The 20,628-nt window shown below is 42.9% G+C and overlaps 1 protein-coding gene across 5 annotated transcripts in view; it reads left to right on the top strand.

Annotated features, from left to right (window-relative positions):
* The window catches only part of LOC130123237 (neurexin-1a-like), a 456,613-nt gene that overhangs the window by 179,517 nt on the left and 256,468 nt on the right, over nucleotides 1-20,628 (top strand). For all 5 annotated transcript variants that reach the window (XM_056292379.1, XM_056292376.1, XM_056292378.1 and 2 more), the window contains one exon: nucleotides 7,437-7,820. In XM_056292379.1, the coding sequence (XP_056148354.1) occupies nucleotides 7,437-7,820 (384 nt within the window). The remainder of the gene's footprint in view (nucleotides 1-7,436; nucleotides 7,821-20,628) is intronic.

Consider the following 20,628-nt stretch of genomic DNA (forward strand, 5'->3'; position numbering starts at 1 on the left):
GTAGCACTTTGAGCAGATGCCTGAAACATGCTGACACCCGTCTCTTATCTTCCACTTACATCACTTTAAAAAGGACACGTTCACTGTAGACTTGACAGCACCCTCCTTTCACATTCAAAAACCCGCTCTCTGAAACAAGTCATGTATAGCTGCCCCGTGCTTGACAGAGCAACTAAATCCGATGCCACTTCTTTGAGTCTGCTACCATCTGAGGGTGAAACCCCATCTGCTGGGTATTTATCGTTGGACCAAGTGATGTAAGCATAGCAGGATAAACACAGCTGCAGGTAATAGCGTCAATGATGAGTCTGTTCAACTTAGGAGTTGCAATGAGCATGCACTGACAGAACTATTGAAAATGTGTCCCAAATGCATACTACTTACTAATTTCTGTTTTGAGTATGTAGTGTCTTCACAAGTGAATGAATACCTTGTGGCTTGACCACCACATACACAGTCAGCAGTAACCCAACCCCATAAAGCCCGAAAAGACCATTAAAATGGCTCAGATGCTACTACAGTAGTTGATTTTTTATCTATTTACTCGCTTCTTTGTTTTATTTATTTATTTTTACTTATATAAAAACAATTTTCTTTGGTTTCCTTTTTCGTGTTTAAATTTAACCTACAGTAATGTATTATAATTCTGTTCCGAGAAGGGGCCTGCAGGATGGGGTAGGAGTAGATAGAGGGGAGCAGGATTAGGATAAATGGGATTTGGGAATGTTAAAAAATATCAAGTCTTTCAACTGTAATTGTTCGATTTGTTTTATTTGGAAAAAATCAGAAAGAGAAAAGAAAACGGACAAAATGAAGTGTACTCCAAAATTCCATCATGCTTAATCGAATTGATTTTTGAGTGTGCTTCTGGTGGACATTAATGTCCAATAATGCAATCTGTTTTGGAGCCAGAACATTCTGATTCTGGGGGGGGGGGGGGATAGCAGACGACGACACGGCCCACAGCCAAGCAGCAAGCCAAACCTCAATTGGTGTACACTTCTTTTTTTTTTTTGCTACAGCCCACTCAGCTAACAAGAACAAGCTGGACTTGACTTATCATAGTAAATGACATCTACAGGAGTGTCTCTGCCATCTCAAAGGAAAATGGTAGAAAGAATAATGAATGAAAATGAATAATTATTCATTTTCATTCATTATTCTTTCTATCATGAAATAATACATCCAAAGAACGTTTCAGTAACTCTTTTTTTTTTTTTTGCCTAAAGTTGGCCGATTCTCCTTTGTCACAGTTCTGTGAGTGCATGTGTTGCAGAACTTCCTGTTAGTACAAAATGGCTAGCACATTCGTCAACATAGTATACTATGAAGATTAGTACATGGTTGATAATATATTATATTGATTTAGCACACAGTTTGGCTGTTGTCTACACGTGCTCATAAACACACCTAAATCAAAACTATCATTACTGTTATTAGCTGCAGTGGTTTAACCTGCCGTGCTTACATCACTTGGTCCCAGAATCAACCCAGTACTTATAGAATTTTTTTCAGCTTTTGATGGTAACAAACTCCCAAAAGTGGTATAGGATTTAGTTGCTCTTTAATAAAGCCCCAGTACAAAGTGACCGTAGGGGATCTTTTATGATTACAGCACTACACCTGTCAACCATCCTTGAAAAACACCCCCTCAACTTTCATTCTACCTCGGCGAGGGCACAGTGTGCTGAACCGTTGGTTTGAATAAACAGGATTTTTGGAGCAGGTGACGAGTGTATGTGTGGATTTCCACCCTCCACCCATTACAACGTGGCCCATGTTGCCCATGTTGTAGAGGTATATGCATAGATGGATATCACTAACTATCCCAAGATATCTCACGTTTGGACCACAGACTGTCACGAGGCGGCTGATGTGTGCTTAGGCGGGATCGGAGTTAGCATATTTCAGTCACTGATCACATGCACAGTGCTGACGCTTATTTTTCACCCGGGCACCTTCTCGACTCTGAGAAAACTTTCCTTGCTAATGAGTTTGATGTAGTGAGCTCGTTAGCTCTAACCTGAAGGGAGCTGTTCTGGCAGTGTGATGGCTGGCCCTTGCCAAGTGCGCAATGCTTGGAAGTCACAGCAGCTGCGGGTGGAGAGAGTGGGGGGCAGTCGGTGGTTAAAGGAAGTGGTGGAACAGATGCCTGAGATCGAGACCCTGAGAAAATGCACTGGAACATTTTAGTAGGGCCAGGTTAATCATTGTGCACGAGGTCCTTAGCTGTCTGTCACAGAAATTGGTGCACGAGAGCTGACTAACCTCGGCTTACAGGCAGAGCACAGTGAACGCAACCCACGGCTGGGTCATAGCCTCCACATTGTTAGTTTGCTTTTCACACCATTTCTTTTCATTTCCTCAAAAGATTGTTACATCCCCCCACCCCCTTTCTCTCCCCAATTGTACTTGGCCAATCACCCCACTCTTCCGAGCCATCCAAGTCGCTGCTCCGCCCCCTGTGCCGATCCGGGGAGGGCTGCAGACTACCACATGCCGCCTCCGATACATGTGGAGTCACTAGGGGAACGTAGCGCACTGGAGGATCACACTATTCCCCCCACCCCCCACTCCGAACAGGCGCCCCGACTGACCAGAGGAGACGCTAGTGCAGCGACCAGGACACATACCCACATCCGGATTCCCACCCTCAGACACAGCCAAATGTGTCTGTAGGGACAACCGACCAAGCCGGAAGTAACACGGGGATTCGAACAGGCGATCCCCCGTGTTGGTAGGCAATGGAATAAACCGCTGCACTACCCGGGCACATCTTTTTTTCTTGAACTGATTTTTTTTTATTTTTATTCAACACATTTATTCAACATAACACAAACAACTTACAACTTATACAATTACACTTGTTTCAACAATAATCCACAGAGTACACGCACATGTACAGCACATGCCCACACCCGAGAAAAAACAAGGAACAAGTGCAATAGGACCAAAAATTCCACACACACACAAAAAAAAGAAGAGTTGACTAAAGTTCTGGCTTTGCCTGCATTAATGGTGACCATCTTTCAGCAAACCTGTCTGTTTTCAGTTGTAACCTTGCTGTGGTTTTCTGCATGATGAAGACATCTTTTACCCCGTCTCTCCATGGTGTCATGCTGGAGGGCGGCAGCTTCAGCCAGGAAGCTGTTATCATTTTCTTTTGCTATTAAAAGTGGAATTCTCAATAAAGAATTTAAGACACTATCTGTTATATTATCAGGAAGTATACCCGATGTAGAAAGTGCTGGATCAACATTAAAGTTTATACCCCAAACCTGTTTAAATCTCCTTTTGGACATTCTTCCAGAAATCCAGGAGCTTTGGGCAATCCCAGAATAATATATGTGAAAAGTCCCCCACCAGTCCACAGCCACCCCCCCCCCCAGCATAGTTCAGATGTATTGCTATGGTCACATCTTATTTTTTATTGATGTTGTAACACACGGACACTCTGAATGCAGTGTGAGTTGTTACAGTCTTGTTACAATTTATACCACATACTGACATCATTGATATAGTCCCTGATGTGTTATTGCTGCTACCGCGGGTGCTTTAATTTTGAAAAAGCTACACTTTGTAAGCACGTTTGCAGTTGTTTAGTTTAGTGAGCTCGAGTGAAGTAGCTGGAGACCAAACTGTTCTCCCGGACAAAGAAGAACTGACTCAGTACCACCAAATTGCAGCTAAATTGGACGTTTCTAAAGGCGCGGTACGACACACGGTGCAAGGATTGTGAGAAACCGAGTCACTTTTATCCAAATTAAGATAAGGCCAGACTTAAAACAACAACACCATCTGAAGACAAACGTATCGAGTTAACGTGTTTATGAGACAACAGCATCTGCAGCCGAGATTCAAAAGTAGATTAACAAAGCGCTCCGTACCCCGGTTGGTAAAGCTACAGTGAAAGCAGTTTCCAAAAACACCTCTCTGATCTCAGAACAAATGGAAGCAGCATGGCCCGAAAGATACCAGAACTTCACTGTCGCAGGCTGGAGGAAGGTCTTGCTTAGAGATGAATCAACATGTTGAAGTTTCAGTTGTGAGCTCGGGGTTAATTTGCGGACACAGCTGCATTATGGCTGATGCAGCTGTGTAAGAAACCTACGGTGACGCACGTTTGTGGCCGTTTTCCTATTCTGGAGCTGCACAACTGTGCACTAACTAAAAGGAAGCACCACTCTATTCTACATCATGTTGTCTCATCTATGTCCTCTGTTCGGGCTTAAAGTTGTGTGGCGTCCGGGTGGCGTGGCGGTCTATTCTGTTGCCTAACAACACAGGGCTCGGTGGTTCGAGTCCCCGTGTTACCTCTGGCTTGGTCAGTTGTCCCTACAGACCCATTTGGCCGCGTCTGCGGGTGGGAAGCCGGATGTAGGTATGTGTCCTGCTTGCTGCACTAGCGCTTCCTCTGGTCGGTCAGGGCGCCTGTTCAGGGGGGAGGGGGGACCGGGGGTAATACCGTGATCTTCCCACGCGCTACGTCCCCCTGGTGAAACTCCTTACTGTCAGGTGAAAAGAAGCGACTGGTGACTCCACATGTATCGGAGGAGACATGTGGTAGTCTGCAGCCCTCCCCAGATCGGCAGAGGGGTTGGAGCAGCAACCCGGATGGCTCGGAAGAGTGGAGTAATTGGCCAAGTACAACTGAGGAGAAAAAGGGGGGGGGGGGGGGACGTTGTGAGGAAAATTATTAATCATCCAGGAAGACAGTGGACTGAAACACTCAGGAGAAGTGATGACTGTTGACTTGTGTGGCGTTCCCTTCACAGTCACCAGTCACCTTGTAGACTCAATGCCGGACGTAATACAAGCTGCCATTAAGGCAAATGGTGGAACTAGCAAAATGTCGACTTTCTGTTAAAATTAGTACATTTTGTCATGTTATTTGAAAAAAAATTTAATCTTGCTTCATATGTATCATTTGATTTAATTATCAACTAGTTTTTGATGAATGATAAAAACAGATCTTGGTATTGGGCTTAGACGTTTGTGCCTCATCGTATATATATAATATAAGATGATAATAATAATAATGAAAAAAAATTAATAAAAAAAGATGCAAAAAATGTTTCAAAATAATAATAATAGTAATAAATAATTTACCAAAATTATATCTAATATTACATGTAATATTTATTATACATTGAATATGTATATAATCATTACACAAACATTTATGTATGCTAATGTCTGTTTTAGTGAAATGTAGGTCCCATTAAGTTTTGTCTAACGTTTGCAGTTGTTTAGTTTAGTGAGCTCGAGTGAAGTAGCTGGAGACCAAACTGTTCTCCCGGACAAAGAAGAACTGAGTCACTTTTATCCAAATTAAGATAAGGCCAGACTTAAAACAACAACACCATCTGAAGACAAACGTATCGAGTTAACGTGTTTATGAGACAACAGCGTCTGCAAATGTAATCTTGCTTCATATGTATCATTTGATTTAATTATCAACTAGTTTTTGATGAGTGATGAAAACAGATCTTGGTATTGGGCTTAGACGTTTGTGCCTCATCGTATATATATAATATAAGATAATAATAATAATAATGAAAAAAATTAATATAAAAAAAGATGCAAAAATGTTTCAAAATAATAATAATAGTAATAAATAATTTACCAAAATTATATCTAATATTACATGTAATATTTATTATACATTAAATATGTATATAATCATTACACAAACATTTATGTATGCTAATGTCTGTTTTAGTGAAATGTAGGTCCCATTAAGTTTTGTCTAACGTTTGCAGTTGTTTAGTTTAGTGAGCTCGAGTGAAGTAGCTGGAGACCAAACTGTTCTCCCGGACAAAGAAGAACTGAGTCACTTTTATCCAAATTAAGATAAGGCCAGACTTAAAACAACAACACCATCTGAAGACAAACGTATCGAGTTAACGTGTTTATGAGACAACAGCATCTGCAAATGTAATCTTGCTTCATATGTATCATTTGATTTAATTATCAACTAGTTTTTGATGAGTGATGAAAACAGATCTTGGTATTGGGCTTAGACGTTTGTGCCTCATCGTATATATATAATATAAGATAATAATAATAATAATGAAAAAAAATTAATATAAAAAAAGATGCAAAAAATGTTTCAAAATAATAATAATAGTAATAAATAATTTACCAAAATTATATCTAATATTACATGTAATATTTATTATACATTAAATATGTATATAATCATTACACAAACATTTATGTATGCTAATGTCTGTTTTAGTGAAATGTAGGTCCCATTAAGTTTTGTCTAATGTGTCCTGAGACTGTGCCAGGCAGCCCTGCTTAGAATTCATGTGTGGCTTGAGGCTTGTTTTCCAATAAAAACATTTTGAGTTTAGAAGTAACTTAAAAGTTGTGTTCTTATTCTGCAAACAAGTAGTTGGGTCCATTCTGCCAACCTTTAAGGCACGATGCTCGTAGCTACTTCATATCTGGCTTGCATGCATCTGCCACTCAAAATGCAAATTATTACTCTATGGCAATTTTATTTTCAAGCGTCCTTAGCTCTCTGTTTCCCTGCCGCTGTCCTCAGGCGGCAGCAGCAGCAGCTCGGGCTGTTCCCCAGCATTATGGTATATAGATTACAGCACGAAGATGCGGGCGGCAAAAGCAGCCGCCATTAATTAAAGATCCACAATAGCAACTGCACTGAGAGTAACGGATCCATACACAAATTAATCACCGGGTCTAAGTCCCACTGCGAGGCCTTCCTTTCCGCAGCTTTACAGTCCGGTCATGTCCACTGTTGTTTACCGTGCTCCAGATCGAGAATTAAACCTGAATGAGAGTGATAAATCACGGTGTGGGAAACACTCGAAGTCACGCTGCAGGTTTATGTGTTGAAGAGCTAAGCAGAAGGAGGGACGGGGTGAAAAAAATAAAAAATAAAACAGCCTGCACCCCGTTAATCAAGTCCAAAAAGATGGCTGCGATGGATTTTTTTGTTTGGCTGGCTGAAATGATAGAGGGGACACCGATTTTTCTTTTCCTCTTTTTTTTTTTTTTTTTTATGACCACTGCTGTACAGATAAGGGAGATTTATTATGGGAAATAGAGTAAATGGAGAGGATACTCTCGAGGATCACAGATTAGGCTACTAATAGTCTCGCCCTCCTGTGATTAATGTGTTTAATCCACACTCATCAGTCTTCCCCAATGAAGAAAATCTTAAACCTGTCCACATAAATAACGCTTATTATTAAGTCAATTTCTTTATTAAGTCATCTCTTATTAGTCATCATGTTTTTATGAATGCATTTTAAATCAGGTGTAAAGTGTGTACTTTTGTCTGGTGTGTTTTTGCATTTTATGCCCAAATTGATTTCAGCAAAAATTTGCCTGTTTGTGTTTCGAACACTCGACAGGAAAGTCAGTTTACGTATTTTGACTCTCACACTGTAATCCCTGTGTCCTAGGTGCCATCTCCATCAATACCATTCGCACTGGGTACACGGCCCCCGGCGAGAGTGAGATCCTGGACTTGGACGATAATCTCTACCTTGGCGGTCTTCCGGAGAACAAAATGGGGCTGGTGTTCCCCACTGAAGTGTGGACAGCGCTCCTCAACTACGGCTACGTGGGCTGCATCCGCGATCTGTTCATTGACGGGCAAAGCAAGGACGTCCGACGTCTCGCAGAGGTCCAGAAGGCAGCCGGGGTCAAGCCCTCCTGCTCCAAGGAACCGCCCAAACAGTGCCTGAGCAACCCCTGTCAGAACAACGGGTTCTGTAGAGAGGGCTGGAATCGCTATGTGTGTGACTGCTCCGGGACTGGCTACCTGGGGCGCTCCTGCGAGAGAGGTAGGACATATTCTGTAGTTTTTCTTGATCCATGTTAAGCTTTTTTTTTTTGACCCCCCCCGTCCCCCCTCCTTTTCGCCCTAATTGTATCTGGCCAACTACTCCAACTCTTCCGAACCGTCCCGGTTGTTGCTCCACCCCCCTTCACTTCTTTTCACCTGACAGTGAGGCGTTTCGCCAGGGGGACGTAGCACGTGGGAGGATCACACTACCCCCCCCCCGCATGGGCGCCCCAACCGACCAGAGGAGGCGCTACTGCAGCGATCAGCACACATACCCACATCCGGCTTCCCACTCGCAGACACAGCCAATTTTGTCTGTAGAAATGCCCAACCAAGCCGGCGGTAACACGGGGATTCGAACCGGTAGTCCCTATGTTGGTAGGCAACAGAATAGACCGCTATGCCACCCATGTTAAGCTTTTACGGTGGATGTTTACGGTTAAAAAAAACCCAAAACTTTTGTTTTTCAGCTTTTTCGTTCTGCAGTTCTTTGGAATGAGGGCTGCTGTGTGCAGCACATTTCACTCTTGGTTTAAAGAGCGTTTGGTTAGACTGGTGATGTCACACCATGCCACATCCGTTACAGCACCTCGCTGTGAATTGTCTTTGGGAAAGTGGGCTTGGGACTGTGAGGACGTGAGCACAATAACATCAAAGAGAGCCTAAAAGGGAAGTGCTTTAAGCCCGTCATTACACTCAATACAGCCTCACTCAGCTTTATCAGCAGGGACCACCTTTAAAGTTTGGGGTTGCAGGGCGTTAGAGAAGCCTGTCATGAGGTCTATTTGCATGAGATAATACTTTCGACATCAGCAACTCTCAGACAACAAATTGAGAGTGGGCTAATATGAGCGAGGAAAGTGAGAAATAGATAGCGGGAGGAAAAGAGAGAGAGAGCAAACGAGATAGGATGAATCAGTATGTTGCCTGTCAGAGGGTTGACGTTAGATGGGACTGAGTGGCAGGTGACTGATGCAGTGTTGGGGGGGTTACTATCAAAATTTATTCCACTGCAAATTATAGAATACATGCCCTAAAATGTAACTTTTAGTGTATTCTGTTAGATTACTCAAGGTGAGTAACGTATTCTAAATACTTTGGATTACTTCAACATTGTGTTACATTTCATTAAGGGTGGATCTAACAGTATGAATGTGGTATTCACACAATGCTGCTTACTCCAGTAGACTATTATTCTGTAGTTTACGACTGTATTAACTGGCTGAACCCTTTTGGGTCACTCTGAATGTATATTATTGTATTAATACTCTATTATATTATGTTTATATTGTATTATCCATCCATCCATTATCCAAACCGCTTATCCTGCTGTCAGGGTCACGGGGATGCTGGAGCCTATCCCAGCAATATTTATTATTATTTAATCATTTTAATTACTTTATATTTCATTTACATATAATTTAACTTACTTTAAAGTTAATTTAATTTGAAATAAATTTAATTTATTGCAATTAAAATTTTAACATTTTTTAGTAATTTATTATTATTATTTATGTTTATATTATAATTTTATTCATATATTATATTGATACTCAATATTTATATTATTATACTATATGTTATATTATATATTAAAATCAGATGATCCGCTGTGACGACCCCTAACAGGAACAGCAGAAAGTAGCAGTAGTAGATATTGTTCTCTGTATTTATATATCATATTATACTCTGAATGTATATTATTATTTCTGTGATGGTCCGGCGGCCTGTCCAGGGTGTCTCCCCGCCTGCCGCCCATGACTGCTGGGATAGGTGCCAGCATCCCTGTGACCCTGAGCAGGATAAGCAGTTAGGATAATCAATGAATGAATGTATATTAATACTTGCTATAGAAGATTATCTTATTACAGTATTCAGAGCAGAGATTGTAAGGTATGTAAGCACAAAACCAGTGTGATGTTTTGCTTGGCAGAAAATGGCTTTCACCAGAGAAGGCCTGATTTTTCCATGTTAGAGTGAAAAACATTACACAAACATGAAAATATAACAAAGTGAATTTACAGATCCATAGAACATGGAACTTAATTTTCCCCCAAGTCAAATGTTTTTTGGGGGGGGTTTCCCCCCTTTTCTCCCCAATTGTATCCGGCCAGTTACCCCACTCTTCCGAGCTATCCCAGTCGCTGATCCACCCCCTCTCCCGATCCAGGGAGGGCTGCAGACTACCATATGCCTCCTCCAATACATGTGTAGTCGCCAGCTGCTTCTTTTCACCTGACAGTGAGGAGTTTCACCAGGGGGATGTAGCGCATGGGAGGATCACGCTATTCCCCCCTAGTTCCCCCTCCCCCCCGAACAGGCGCCCCAACCGACCAGAGAAGGCGCTAGTGTCACGACCAGGACACATACCCACATCCGGCTTTCCGCCCTCAGACATGGCCAAATGTGTCTGTAGGGACACTTGACCAAGTCGGAGGTAACATGGGGACTCGAACCGGCAATCCCCATGTTGGTAGGCAATGGAATAGACTGCCACGCCACCCGGATGCCCAAGTCAAATGTTTTACATTAAAGCATGTACTGTATTCATATCAGGTAATGGCATTCCCCTTACCAGAATAGTATCCTATAAACTTCTCTCAGAACAGGGTTGAACAAAGTTTGACTAACTCAAAATGAATCTAAAGATGGTAAAATATCATGAAACTGGTCTTTTTAAACTGTGCCACCAGATAGAATCTTGCATTTTACATGCAACCCTATTTTGAGCATGGGCCAACTAAACTACCCAGCATTAATTTAATCTGCAATCCTTTTAACAGCAAAGGCAGTTGTAACGCAGCATACTGTTACAATGCCGGGTGAAAATAAGCCCTCCCCTACTAATAAATCAAGTCTCTTCAAAGCATTTGTGCTATGCGTGTACAATGTTGCATTTAACATGCATTATATGTAAAAGAAAAACAGAAACACTATGAAATATGTAACTAAAAATTGAAATTGTCAAAGTGCAACTGCCTGTGAATAGTTAAAATGTCTCAAGGCCACCTTATTCAGAGCATGGCTGAACTACTCTACTACCCACCTTTTATTAGTTTACTCTGCAGTCCTGTAAAGGCGATTGTAATGCTTCAAGATAGTCTGTTCAAATTGTTGTCTGTCATACGGTTACAGCGTGTGGTGAAAATAAGCCCCCTTTGACTAAACAGTCATTCAGCAGCAGCACTTGATGGCTGTGTGGCATTGTACTGTAAGAAAAGGGGTCTGATCATTGGATAAGCCTTCAATTAACCCAGTGTCTTGTCTGGATCTTGGAGGTACTCCTGCACCCCATCCTCTGCTTTGGTGCTTGTCATCTGTGCAGTGTTTCCACTGGTAACATTTTGCTGTGGTGGCCTGCCACGGAAAATTCTTGGCCGCCACAGAAAAAAAAATCATTAAGAGAAAACAAAACATTCCGCAATCAATCATCTAATCCAACGCCTTGGAGACTTAGGTATTATCCAAGGAAAAGAAAAACAAACGAGATAGGTAAACAGAGCAGGCATTTAGTTAAGGTGTGTGTGTGTGTGTTGGGGGGGGGGCATCTCTCCCCCTCGTTCTCTTAGGTCCAAGCTTGGTAAACTTAACTCTTATCCCAGCTCTCTTCCCTTCCTTCGTGGGGCTATCGCATTCCTTGCAACCCCCCACCCCCAGTTCACATTACCCCTAACGGCAAACCTCTTGTTCCACAGGGGACACTGCTGTGTATTCTCGAAAGAGAAGAAACTGTCATCGTATAAGGCAGGGGTCAGGAACCTTTTTGACTGGGAGAGCCATAAAAGCCAAATATTTCTAAATATATTTCATTGAGAGCCATATAGTATTTTTAACGTATAATAAATTAAATATGTCTTACTTTTAATGCGACTTCTGGTGCTGCATGGCGTATCGAAGTGCCACTTTATATTTGACCGTTTCATCGATGCAATTTTATCATTGCATATTAGACATACCGCAGATCCTGCTCTCTCCACAAATGCAAATTCCTCTGTCCACGCAGCCTGAAATGCACGGTAATCATCGTCTTTTTTTCTTTTCGCCATCTTTTCCGTTACAAGGGTTGAAGCGGATAAACTAGCTGGCTATCTGATAAAATTGATTTCTTCACCTTTACAATGACCCGGACATGCTCGCGAGCCATTGGTTCCCGACCCGACCCACGGGTGACCCGTGACCCGTGAAATTTATCTTCAAAACTAATTTCTGTTTACTTTAAAATGACACAGTATTATTAAGAAATATCACAAGTATTTTAAAATCAGTTCCAAACTGATTTTTTTTTTCAACTCAAAATTGTCTGGGAGCCATATGCCGTCACCGGAAGAGCCATATATGGCTCGCGAGCCATAGGTTCCCGACCGCTGGTATAAGGGCTCACTTCCCACTGGTGCATTTCCACTGGTGCTGGCATCATTAGAAGACTCAGTGTCTAGAAGGCGAGCCTCTTGGACCATTATCTTCTCATGGGATCTTTCTCTTCAGCAGCAAGCCACCACAGTCAGAACTTTGAGATGGTGGATGCTGCTATCCTTGCATCATGGGAAACCCTCCAAATCGAGTTTCAATTGCCTTGACAATTGCTGAGAGGGTGTGTGCTGAGAACTGTACCTGTGACAACTTTTCAGACAACTTATCCTTTATGTTGAGAATGGTCTGAATTAAGGGGGCCGGAGGGTGTGCACCAGTTATTGGGGCATCACACTGCTCAGCCTCCCTGGGAAAGTTTACTCTAGGGTGCTGGAAAGAAGGCTTCGACCGATGTCAAACCTCGGATCCAGGAGGAACAATGCGGATTCCGTCCTGGCCGTGGAACAACGGACCAACTCTTCACCCTTGCAGAAGTGCTGAGGGAGGCATGGGAGTTTGACCAGCCAGTCGACATGTGTTTTATGGACTTGGAGAAGGCTTATGACCATGGACCCTGGGGCGCTCTGTGGGGGATACTGCGGGAGTATGGGTACTGGGGCAGTTGCTACAAGCCATCCTGTCCTTGTATATCCAAAGTAAGAGCTGTGTCTATATTCTCGACACAAAGTCAGACATGTTTTCGGTGGGTGTTGGACTCTGCCAAGGTTGTCCCTTGTCTCCGATTATGTTTGTGATATTCATGGACAGGATCTCAAGGTTTCCAGCGTGCACTGGAGGGGTTTGCAGCTGAGTGTGAAATGGCCAGGATGAGAGTCAGCACCTCCAAGTCTGAGGTTCTCTACTGCAAAATGTTGGATTGCTCCCTCCGTGTTGGGGATAAGTTGTTGCCTCAGGTGAAGGGGTTCAAATATCTCGGGGTCTTGTTAACAAGTGAGGGTAGTATGGAGCGGGAGATTGACAGACGGATTGGTGCAGCATCAGCAGTAATGCGGACATTGTACCAGACCGTTGTGGCGACGAGCCAGAAGGCAAAGCTCTCAATTTACCAGTCAATCTTCATTCCAATCCAACCCTCACCTATGGTCATGAGCTTTGGGTAGTAACCGAAAGGGTGAGATCACAGATACAAGCGGCTGAAATGAGTTTCCTCCATAGGGTGTCTGGGCTCAGCCTTGGAGATAGGGTGAGGAGCTCGGACATCGGCAGGGAGCTTGGAGTAGAACCGCTGCTCCTTCACATCGAAAGGAGCCAGTTGCGGTGGTTCGGGCATCTGATTACGGTGCCTCCTGGGGCGCATTCCTTTAGAGGTTTTCCGGGCACATCCAACTGGGAGGAGACCCCGGGGTAGACCCAGAATTTGCTGATGCGAAACTACTGTTATTATTATTATATATTATAATATATAATTATAGATAATAGATGATGGGCTCCAGCATCCCCGCAACCCTGAGAGCAGGATAAGTGGTTTGAATAATGGATGGATGGGTAATAGTTGAAGATATTGTACATAGTTTATGATATAATATATTAGTATATAATATAACATATAAGTATAGTTATATAAGTTATAAAGTTATGTTATTAATATAGTAGAATATATGAGCAATATAATATATGTTATTAATTATTCAGCCATGACAAAACTCTGTACAGTTGTGACATACCTGCTGTGCAAACATACTTACCTCCAGTATTCTATTTATTATTCCATTTATTTCTTTTGTTTTTATTTTTTATTTTTGTTCTGTGTTGGGTTCTTTTTTTTGCGCGACTTAATTAAACAAGTATTAGAAGCTGCTGTAAACCGGAGTCAAATTTCTCATATGCACACTTGGCCAATGAAGTTGATTCTGGCTCTGATAGGTGTGGCATTCTCAAATCGTTTCATATGCCAACCAACAGAGCCGACTTGCTCTACAGTGTCCCTGGCGCGATTCAGTGACAAGTGATTCCTATGTAACTCCTATGATGAGCCGTCCATATATCTGCTGTCGTGCACACTGTGAACGCCCTGAAGTGTTTCGGTCATTGCCGCCTTCATTCTCTGGAATGCTTTTTCAATGCGCCGCATCAACGTTTTCCTGCACATGGGTGACTTTTCCTCACCGATTCCCTCAATCAGCTTATGGAATAAGGTGTTCTCTACTAATGAAAAGGCTTGCACAATTGCAATTATAAATTGAAATATCGAGGCATTCACTTTCGTCTTGGGTGGTGGTGTCTGTTGCGCTGAGCGTTCCTTGTTTTAGCAGAGGAAGCCCACATGGTGTGGTGGCAGAGGAAATTCATTCATCACCGTCTGATGTCCTTTTAGTTGATGTCCTCTGCATAACACTGGAATGCTTTCACTGAAAAAAAGTAAAAAAAAGATCAGCAGTTTATTAGGTACATTTTGATGACAAAGAAATTGATTTAGGAGTTTATTGGGAGGATAATAAAATACTGTTGCATAATTATAGGTTGCTGAATACCACAAGAACTAACTACTGCTTTCATTACATTTATAGACTTTAAATAATTGACAGGCATGTTACAAATCAGACTACAGGAGAGTTTCACCACCATCAAAGTTTTTCTGTAACGTGTGTCCTGTTCATCGTTCAGTGAAGCCCTTCCTCATGAACCATATCCGAACTTAAACCCTACAGCTAGCCAAGTGGCATCATTACAGTGTTAAGTAAAGAGTAGTCATACATTTAGATAGGGGCATGCATGCCTACAGCTAAAACAGTATTTAAAACATTTAAACAACAAGTAATCAGTAGTTTTCAGAGCAACACTGCACCAGAATGTTCATAGAGTTATTGTAGTCTCTAGGACGGCAATCGCACGCAGAGTAACTAGCTAGCTAGCATGTCAGACGGTCTTGATTCACACATGCAATAACTCATTTAAAAGTAGCCAGATAGCTAGCTAGATAAATACATTATGGCTGAGAAACAATTCGCTAAAATATAGTATACATCATGTGTCTTGTAAAATGGTTTAAGAAATTGCAGTTTTTAATATGTGAAGATTTCCTTGTTTTGTCAGTCAAAAAAGAACTTACCTCAAGGTGCTTCTTTAAGTTAAAATTGGAGTCTGTGGATGAAAGCAACTTGGATTGCTATCAAGCAGAGTTTGTTCTGCATGGTGATGTTGTGGTCTCCTTTGCTTTCTTTGAAAGTGAACGTGGTCTTTGAATTTCCATGTCAGGGATGCTTCCCTGTCCCAGCTGTGTGGCTCCTCCATTATCTTGTGTCATGACTCCTGCGGTATGAGTCAGGCGGGTGCACTACGAGCACTGTGTTGTTGCTGCACTTCTTTTTTTTTTTAATCAGTGGCTCATGGGAAATGCCTTGAGATGCCTTATTTGAATTTGAGAGTGAATAAACACGTTGACTCAAAACTGTTAACCCTTCAAATAATCTATTGATTTTAAGAATGTAACTGTAATCTGATTACCACCTCTTTTTTTTTGGGCCCCCCCCTTTCACCCCAATTGTATCCAGCCAATTACCCCACTCTTCTGAGTTGTCTCAGTCGCTGCTGCACCCCCTCTGCCGATCCGGGGAGGGCTGCAGACTACCACATGCCTCCTCCGATACATGTGGAGTTGCCAGGCACTTCTTTTCACCTGACAGTGAGGCGTTTCACCAGGGGGACGTAGCGCGTGGGAGGATCACGCTATTCCCCCCCAGTCCCCCTCCCCCCGAACAGGTGCCCCGACTGACCAGAGGAGGAGCTAGTGCAGTGACCAGGACACATACCCACATCCGTCTTCCCACCCGCAGACACAGCCAATTGTGTGTGTAGGGACGCCCAACCAAGCTGGAGGTAACACGGGGATTGGAACCGCCGATCACCGTGTTGGTAGGCAACGGAATAGACCGGTACGCCACCCGGACACCCCGTTACCACCGATTTTAACTGTAACTGAATACAATTACTCATATTTTGTATTCTAAATCTGTAACGCCATTACAGGTACTCCGTTACTCCCCAAAACTGCTGATGCATCAGTGAGATGTTGCTGGTCACGTCCACCGTGCACAGTAGCCAATAAATCGGCTGTCTTCTGCTAACCATTTGGCTCATCAAACCACTCAGTCATGACCAGACCTGGTGCAGAATGCTTATCCCTCGATTTTCCTCGTGAAACTGAGAGAGGAGGGAGCCGGAAGAAATGAGATTGTCGGCGAGTGAACACTATCAGCCATCTTCATATGTCGGCCAGCAGTAGCTTCATAGATCTAACAGATGTACATCTATCTGCGTAATAGGTTACTGCAGGAAAAATGTGCTTTCTGTCGAGGTATGAAATAAGATCTTCCTGTTAATTCACAGATCTTCTTGAAAGCATATTGCTCCATGAATTCCTCATACATTTCCCAAACTAGTGTAAATGTGCCTGCGTCCATCAAACATTCAGGTCTGTCGGATGTGTTAACCGGTATTCTGTAAAATCTTTGCTTAAATATGTCTGTTTGACTTAATTGCTTAAAGCCTCATTTACTCAGTTTTGCCTTCCGAGGCCGCCGTGCCGGCATGGCCCCTCACACTTGACTGCAGATGCCGAGCTGTTCGCTGCATTCATATTTAATTGTTTGAACGTTTGCTTCAGTTTTGAAGCAATGCAGCTGAGCGTGGAAAAGAAAATCACTTTTCCCTCCTTCTTACCTTTCCGCCATCCCCCCCCCGTGTTTGTAGATAAATTTAGCGACATGAATTAAGCTTTGCTAGGAGGTTGTGTGTGTGTGTGTGTGTGTGTGTGTGTGTGTGTGTGTGTGGATGCAAAGCTCAGCATGAACCTGGCCTGTTTTTTTCCCTACTCGGCATTTGTTAAACAGCTTTTTGACCAGGGGATAACCCCCCGACCTCTTTGATTGAGACTTAGTCCGATTAGAACAACCGCCAGCTGTGTGACGAAGGCTCAGCCCTCCACCAGCCAACACTTTCTTGCGTCGAGGTCACTTTTGTCAGTTTGCAGCTTGACTTTAATGTAATTACCAGACATACATCCGGCCAGCATTCAAAAGGCAGATCTGAGTTCCAGACTTGACACGATTATTCATGCCGTTCGACTTAGTAAATGAAATTAGATGGCGTCTGTAGTGCGTTTCTAGTGGAGTTGATGAGCAGTATTAAAAAGTAACCCTCTCAGTAATAGCATACACTTAGCCCACAGCCAACAGCTTTTTGAAGCAGTACAAACAAAATCAGCTGAGAATCTCTGAACTGAATTTTTCAGTTATTAATCTGAAATGCACCTGATGGGCTCAAGACATGTTTAATATCACGTTCACGAATGAGTAGTGATCATTAAAGACAAAGTGAAATGAAAATGGACTTTTATATCTCTTTAGGTCATTTCCTGAGTCATATTATGCACCAACCTAACAACTTGTGCCTAAATAAATAAAAAAGAATCTGTTTTTTTTCTTCTCATTTTACATGAAAATATAAAAATTTAACCTAAAATCTAAAAAGCGGGCAGGCGAGCAACTCTCCAACCCATGATATCATAAAATGTTTTGCCTAATCCAATCAGAATCCTGAAGGATCAAATCAACCCCCCCCCCCACACACACACACACACACAGACAAACACACACTCACATCTGGTCCCTAATATCCTGTCTTATTTGGAAATGTGTCACATTATGGAAGCAAGATAGGCTCTGAATGCTGTTTCACAATGTCTGTAAGTGAGTCAGTGATGTCACATGATTGACTCTGTACATGCATCATGTGCATATGTTTGTAAATCTGACTATCACTTATTTAGTTACTTATTCCTTTATAGTGTGTGTATATATATATATATATGTATATCCATATCCATGCATCCATTATCCAAACCGCTTATCCTGCTCTCAGGGTCGCGGGGATGCTGGAGCCTATCCAAACAGTCATTGGGCAGCAGGCGGGGAGACACCTGGACAGGCCACCAGGCCATCACAGGGCCAAATATATTAGGGAAATATGTCGGTTCGTAAACTAACTGGCAACTGTGCTGTTGCTGGTTTTGCATGCCTGCTGGAACGTCTTACCATTAACAATATTCAAATTTCATATAATAAAATAAGGAGGATTTAAGGAGTATTTATCTAAAACTAGCGAGCTAGGTAACTAGCTAACAGCCAGCAGGTGTGCAAAACCAGCAACCGTATATACAGTGCATTCGGAAAGTATTCACACCCCTTCACTTTCCCCACATTTTGTTATGTTACAGCCTTCTTCCAAAATGGATTAAATTCCTTTTTTTTCTCATCAATCTACACACAATACTCCATAATGACCATTTTTAAATGTAAATTTCCCATCCACAGAGCTAAGCAACACTGTGTCATCCTTGTCGTCCATCACATCTGTTGTTAGCACACTAACTGTTAGCCTAACCTACTCCGCCTTCCGCTTGACTGACGTCACTCGGTGCATCGGTATAATCTGTATGCCAGAAACGAGTGCACTGAAAAGCGTTCCGTGTTGACTGGAGTGTAAAAATAAAATGCGATAAAATGCGTTAATTTTTTTTAACGCCGTTATTTTTCCTATAATTAATTATCGAATTAACGCGTTAAAGTCCCAGCCCTAATATATATATATATATATATATATATATCGCGGGATTTTTTGTTTTTTTTTAAACCATCAATGGTGTTGATAAAAGTGCTTAACAAACGAGGAACAGAATACACACACGTATGTATTTAAAAAATTTTAAATCATTGCCTATTTATGAATTTCTTTCCAAAGTAACTTTACATTCCAGGGAAAGTTGTTTCATTAGAATAAAGATAAACCCTACTATGTTTAAGTGTGTCCAAACTTTTGACTGCATCTTCTCCGTGGATTGTCACCTTGTCATGGTGGAGAAGCTTGTGTGGTCCTGAGATCCCGAGAGCAATGCCATCTGGAGCTATGCTCCTGGTAGGGTCACCCATGGCGGTAAGGTCAAGGGGGAGGTCCCTTACAAAGAACAATCCAACCAAGTCCTCAGTGGTGGAACAGACGAAGGATGATGGTGGACTTAAGGGAAGCATCACAACGGCTGGGAAGGTGGATGAAGGCTGCAGCAGAAATGGGCCCCCAGTTGTTTTGGACTCCATGCCACTGGACCCTGACCCAGATCTGTCAAGGACTGTGTGGTGGCTGTCTGTGCACCAGTCTCCCCACGTTAAACAAAGTCACACACAGGCATCCTCCATAAAAGGAATCCACCCTAACATCCTTGATTAAGTCCTATGGCAACCGGCAAGTGGTGACAGTGGCAGGACTGTGAGATTTGGAAGCCCCTAGTCATGAGCCGGCACATCAGGTGGTGGGTGCTAGGTTCAGTCACTGAGCTCTTGGAACGAGGTAGAAAGAGCCCTTCAGTAGCTGTACCCACAACTGAGTAGCCCTCTTTAGGATCCATTCTGCTCAACCCACCTGGGGAAGGGGCTAGAAAAGGTGCCCTAAAAATAGCCTGCCTCAAACCTCCTAACTGGATTACCATGTCCAGAGGGATCACCACATGCAGTCAGAAACAAAGAAACATGAGCCTGGAATGTGTGCACACTTATGGATAGTGCAACCAGTGACAGACTGGAGAGGAGAACCGCGATTATCGCTAGAGAACTGAATAGATGCCGGATTGACATAGCTGCCCTTTCTGAAACCCGATGGGCAGACGAAGGACAACTGAAGGAAGGTGGCTACACTTTCTTCTGGAAATGAAAAGCTGCTGATGCACCCAGGATCCATGGTGTTGGGTTTGCCATCAGGAACCATATCATCAGCCACCTGTCTGAACTTCCTATGGGGATTAGTGAGTGTCTCATGACCATCCGTCTTGCGCTTTCCAACAACCAAATGGCAACAGTTTTGAGTGCCTATACCCCTACTTTAGACTCTGAAGAGGAAGTAAAAGAGACCTTCTATGCCTGCTTAGATTAGACACTGTCAAGAATCCCCAAGGAGGATAAGATTATCCTCCTAGGAGCCCTTCAACGCCAGGGTCGGCCGGGATCAACACCTGGAAGGGCAGTATAGGAAAGGAAGGCATCAAGAACATCAATGGAGTTCTGCTTCTTAGCAAATGTGCTCAGTATGACCTCACCATCACTAACACTGTTTCGCCAGAAAAACAAATTTAAGGCATCTTGGACACATACCCCCCCCCCCCCCAAACAGTGGCATCTCCTTGACTATGTCATTGTACGAACCAGGGACCGCCATGACGTGAATATCACGAGGGCCATGATCGATGCAGATGACTGCTGGACAGGCTGGCTCATGCGCTCCACAATGTCCAACAAACTCCAGAGGAAGAGGAGGGTTCAAAAGAAGCAGATCCGGCCAAGAGTGAACCTCTTGGCCAAGTGAAGCCTGAATGAAACTGCCACCCAGCAGCAACTTCAGGCCTCTCTTGGGGAAACCCTTCAACAGGAATAGCCTGATGACATTGAGAA

Source organism: Lampris incognitus, chromosome 13 (genome assembly GCF_029633865.1).
Source record: "Lampris incognitus isolate fLamInc1 chromosome 13, fLamInc1.hap2, whole genome shotgun sequence".
Lineage (NCBI taxonomy): Eukaryota > Metazoa > Chordata > Actinopteri > Lampriformes > Lampridae > Lampris > Lampris incognitus.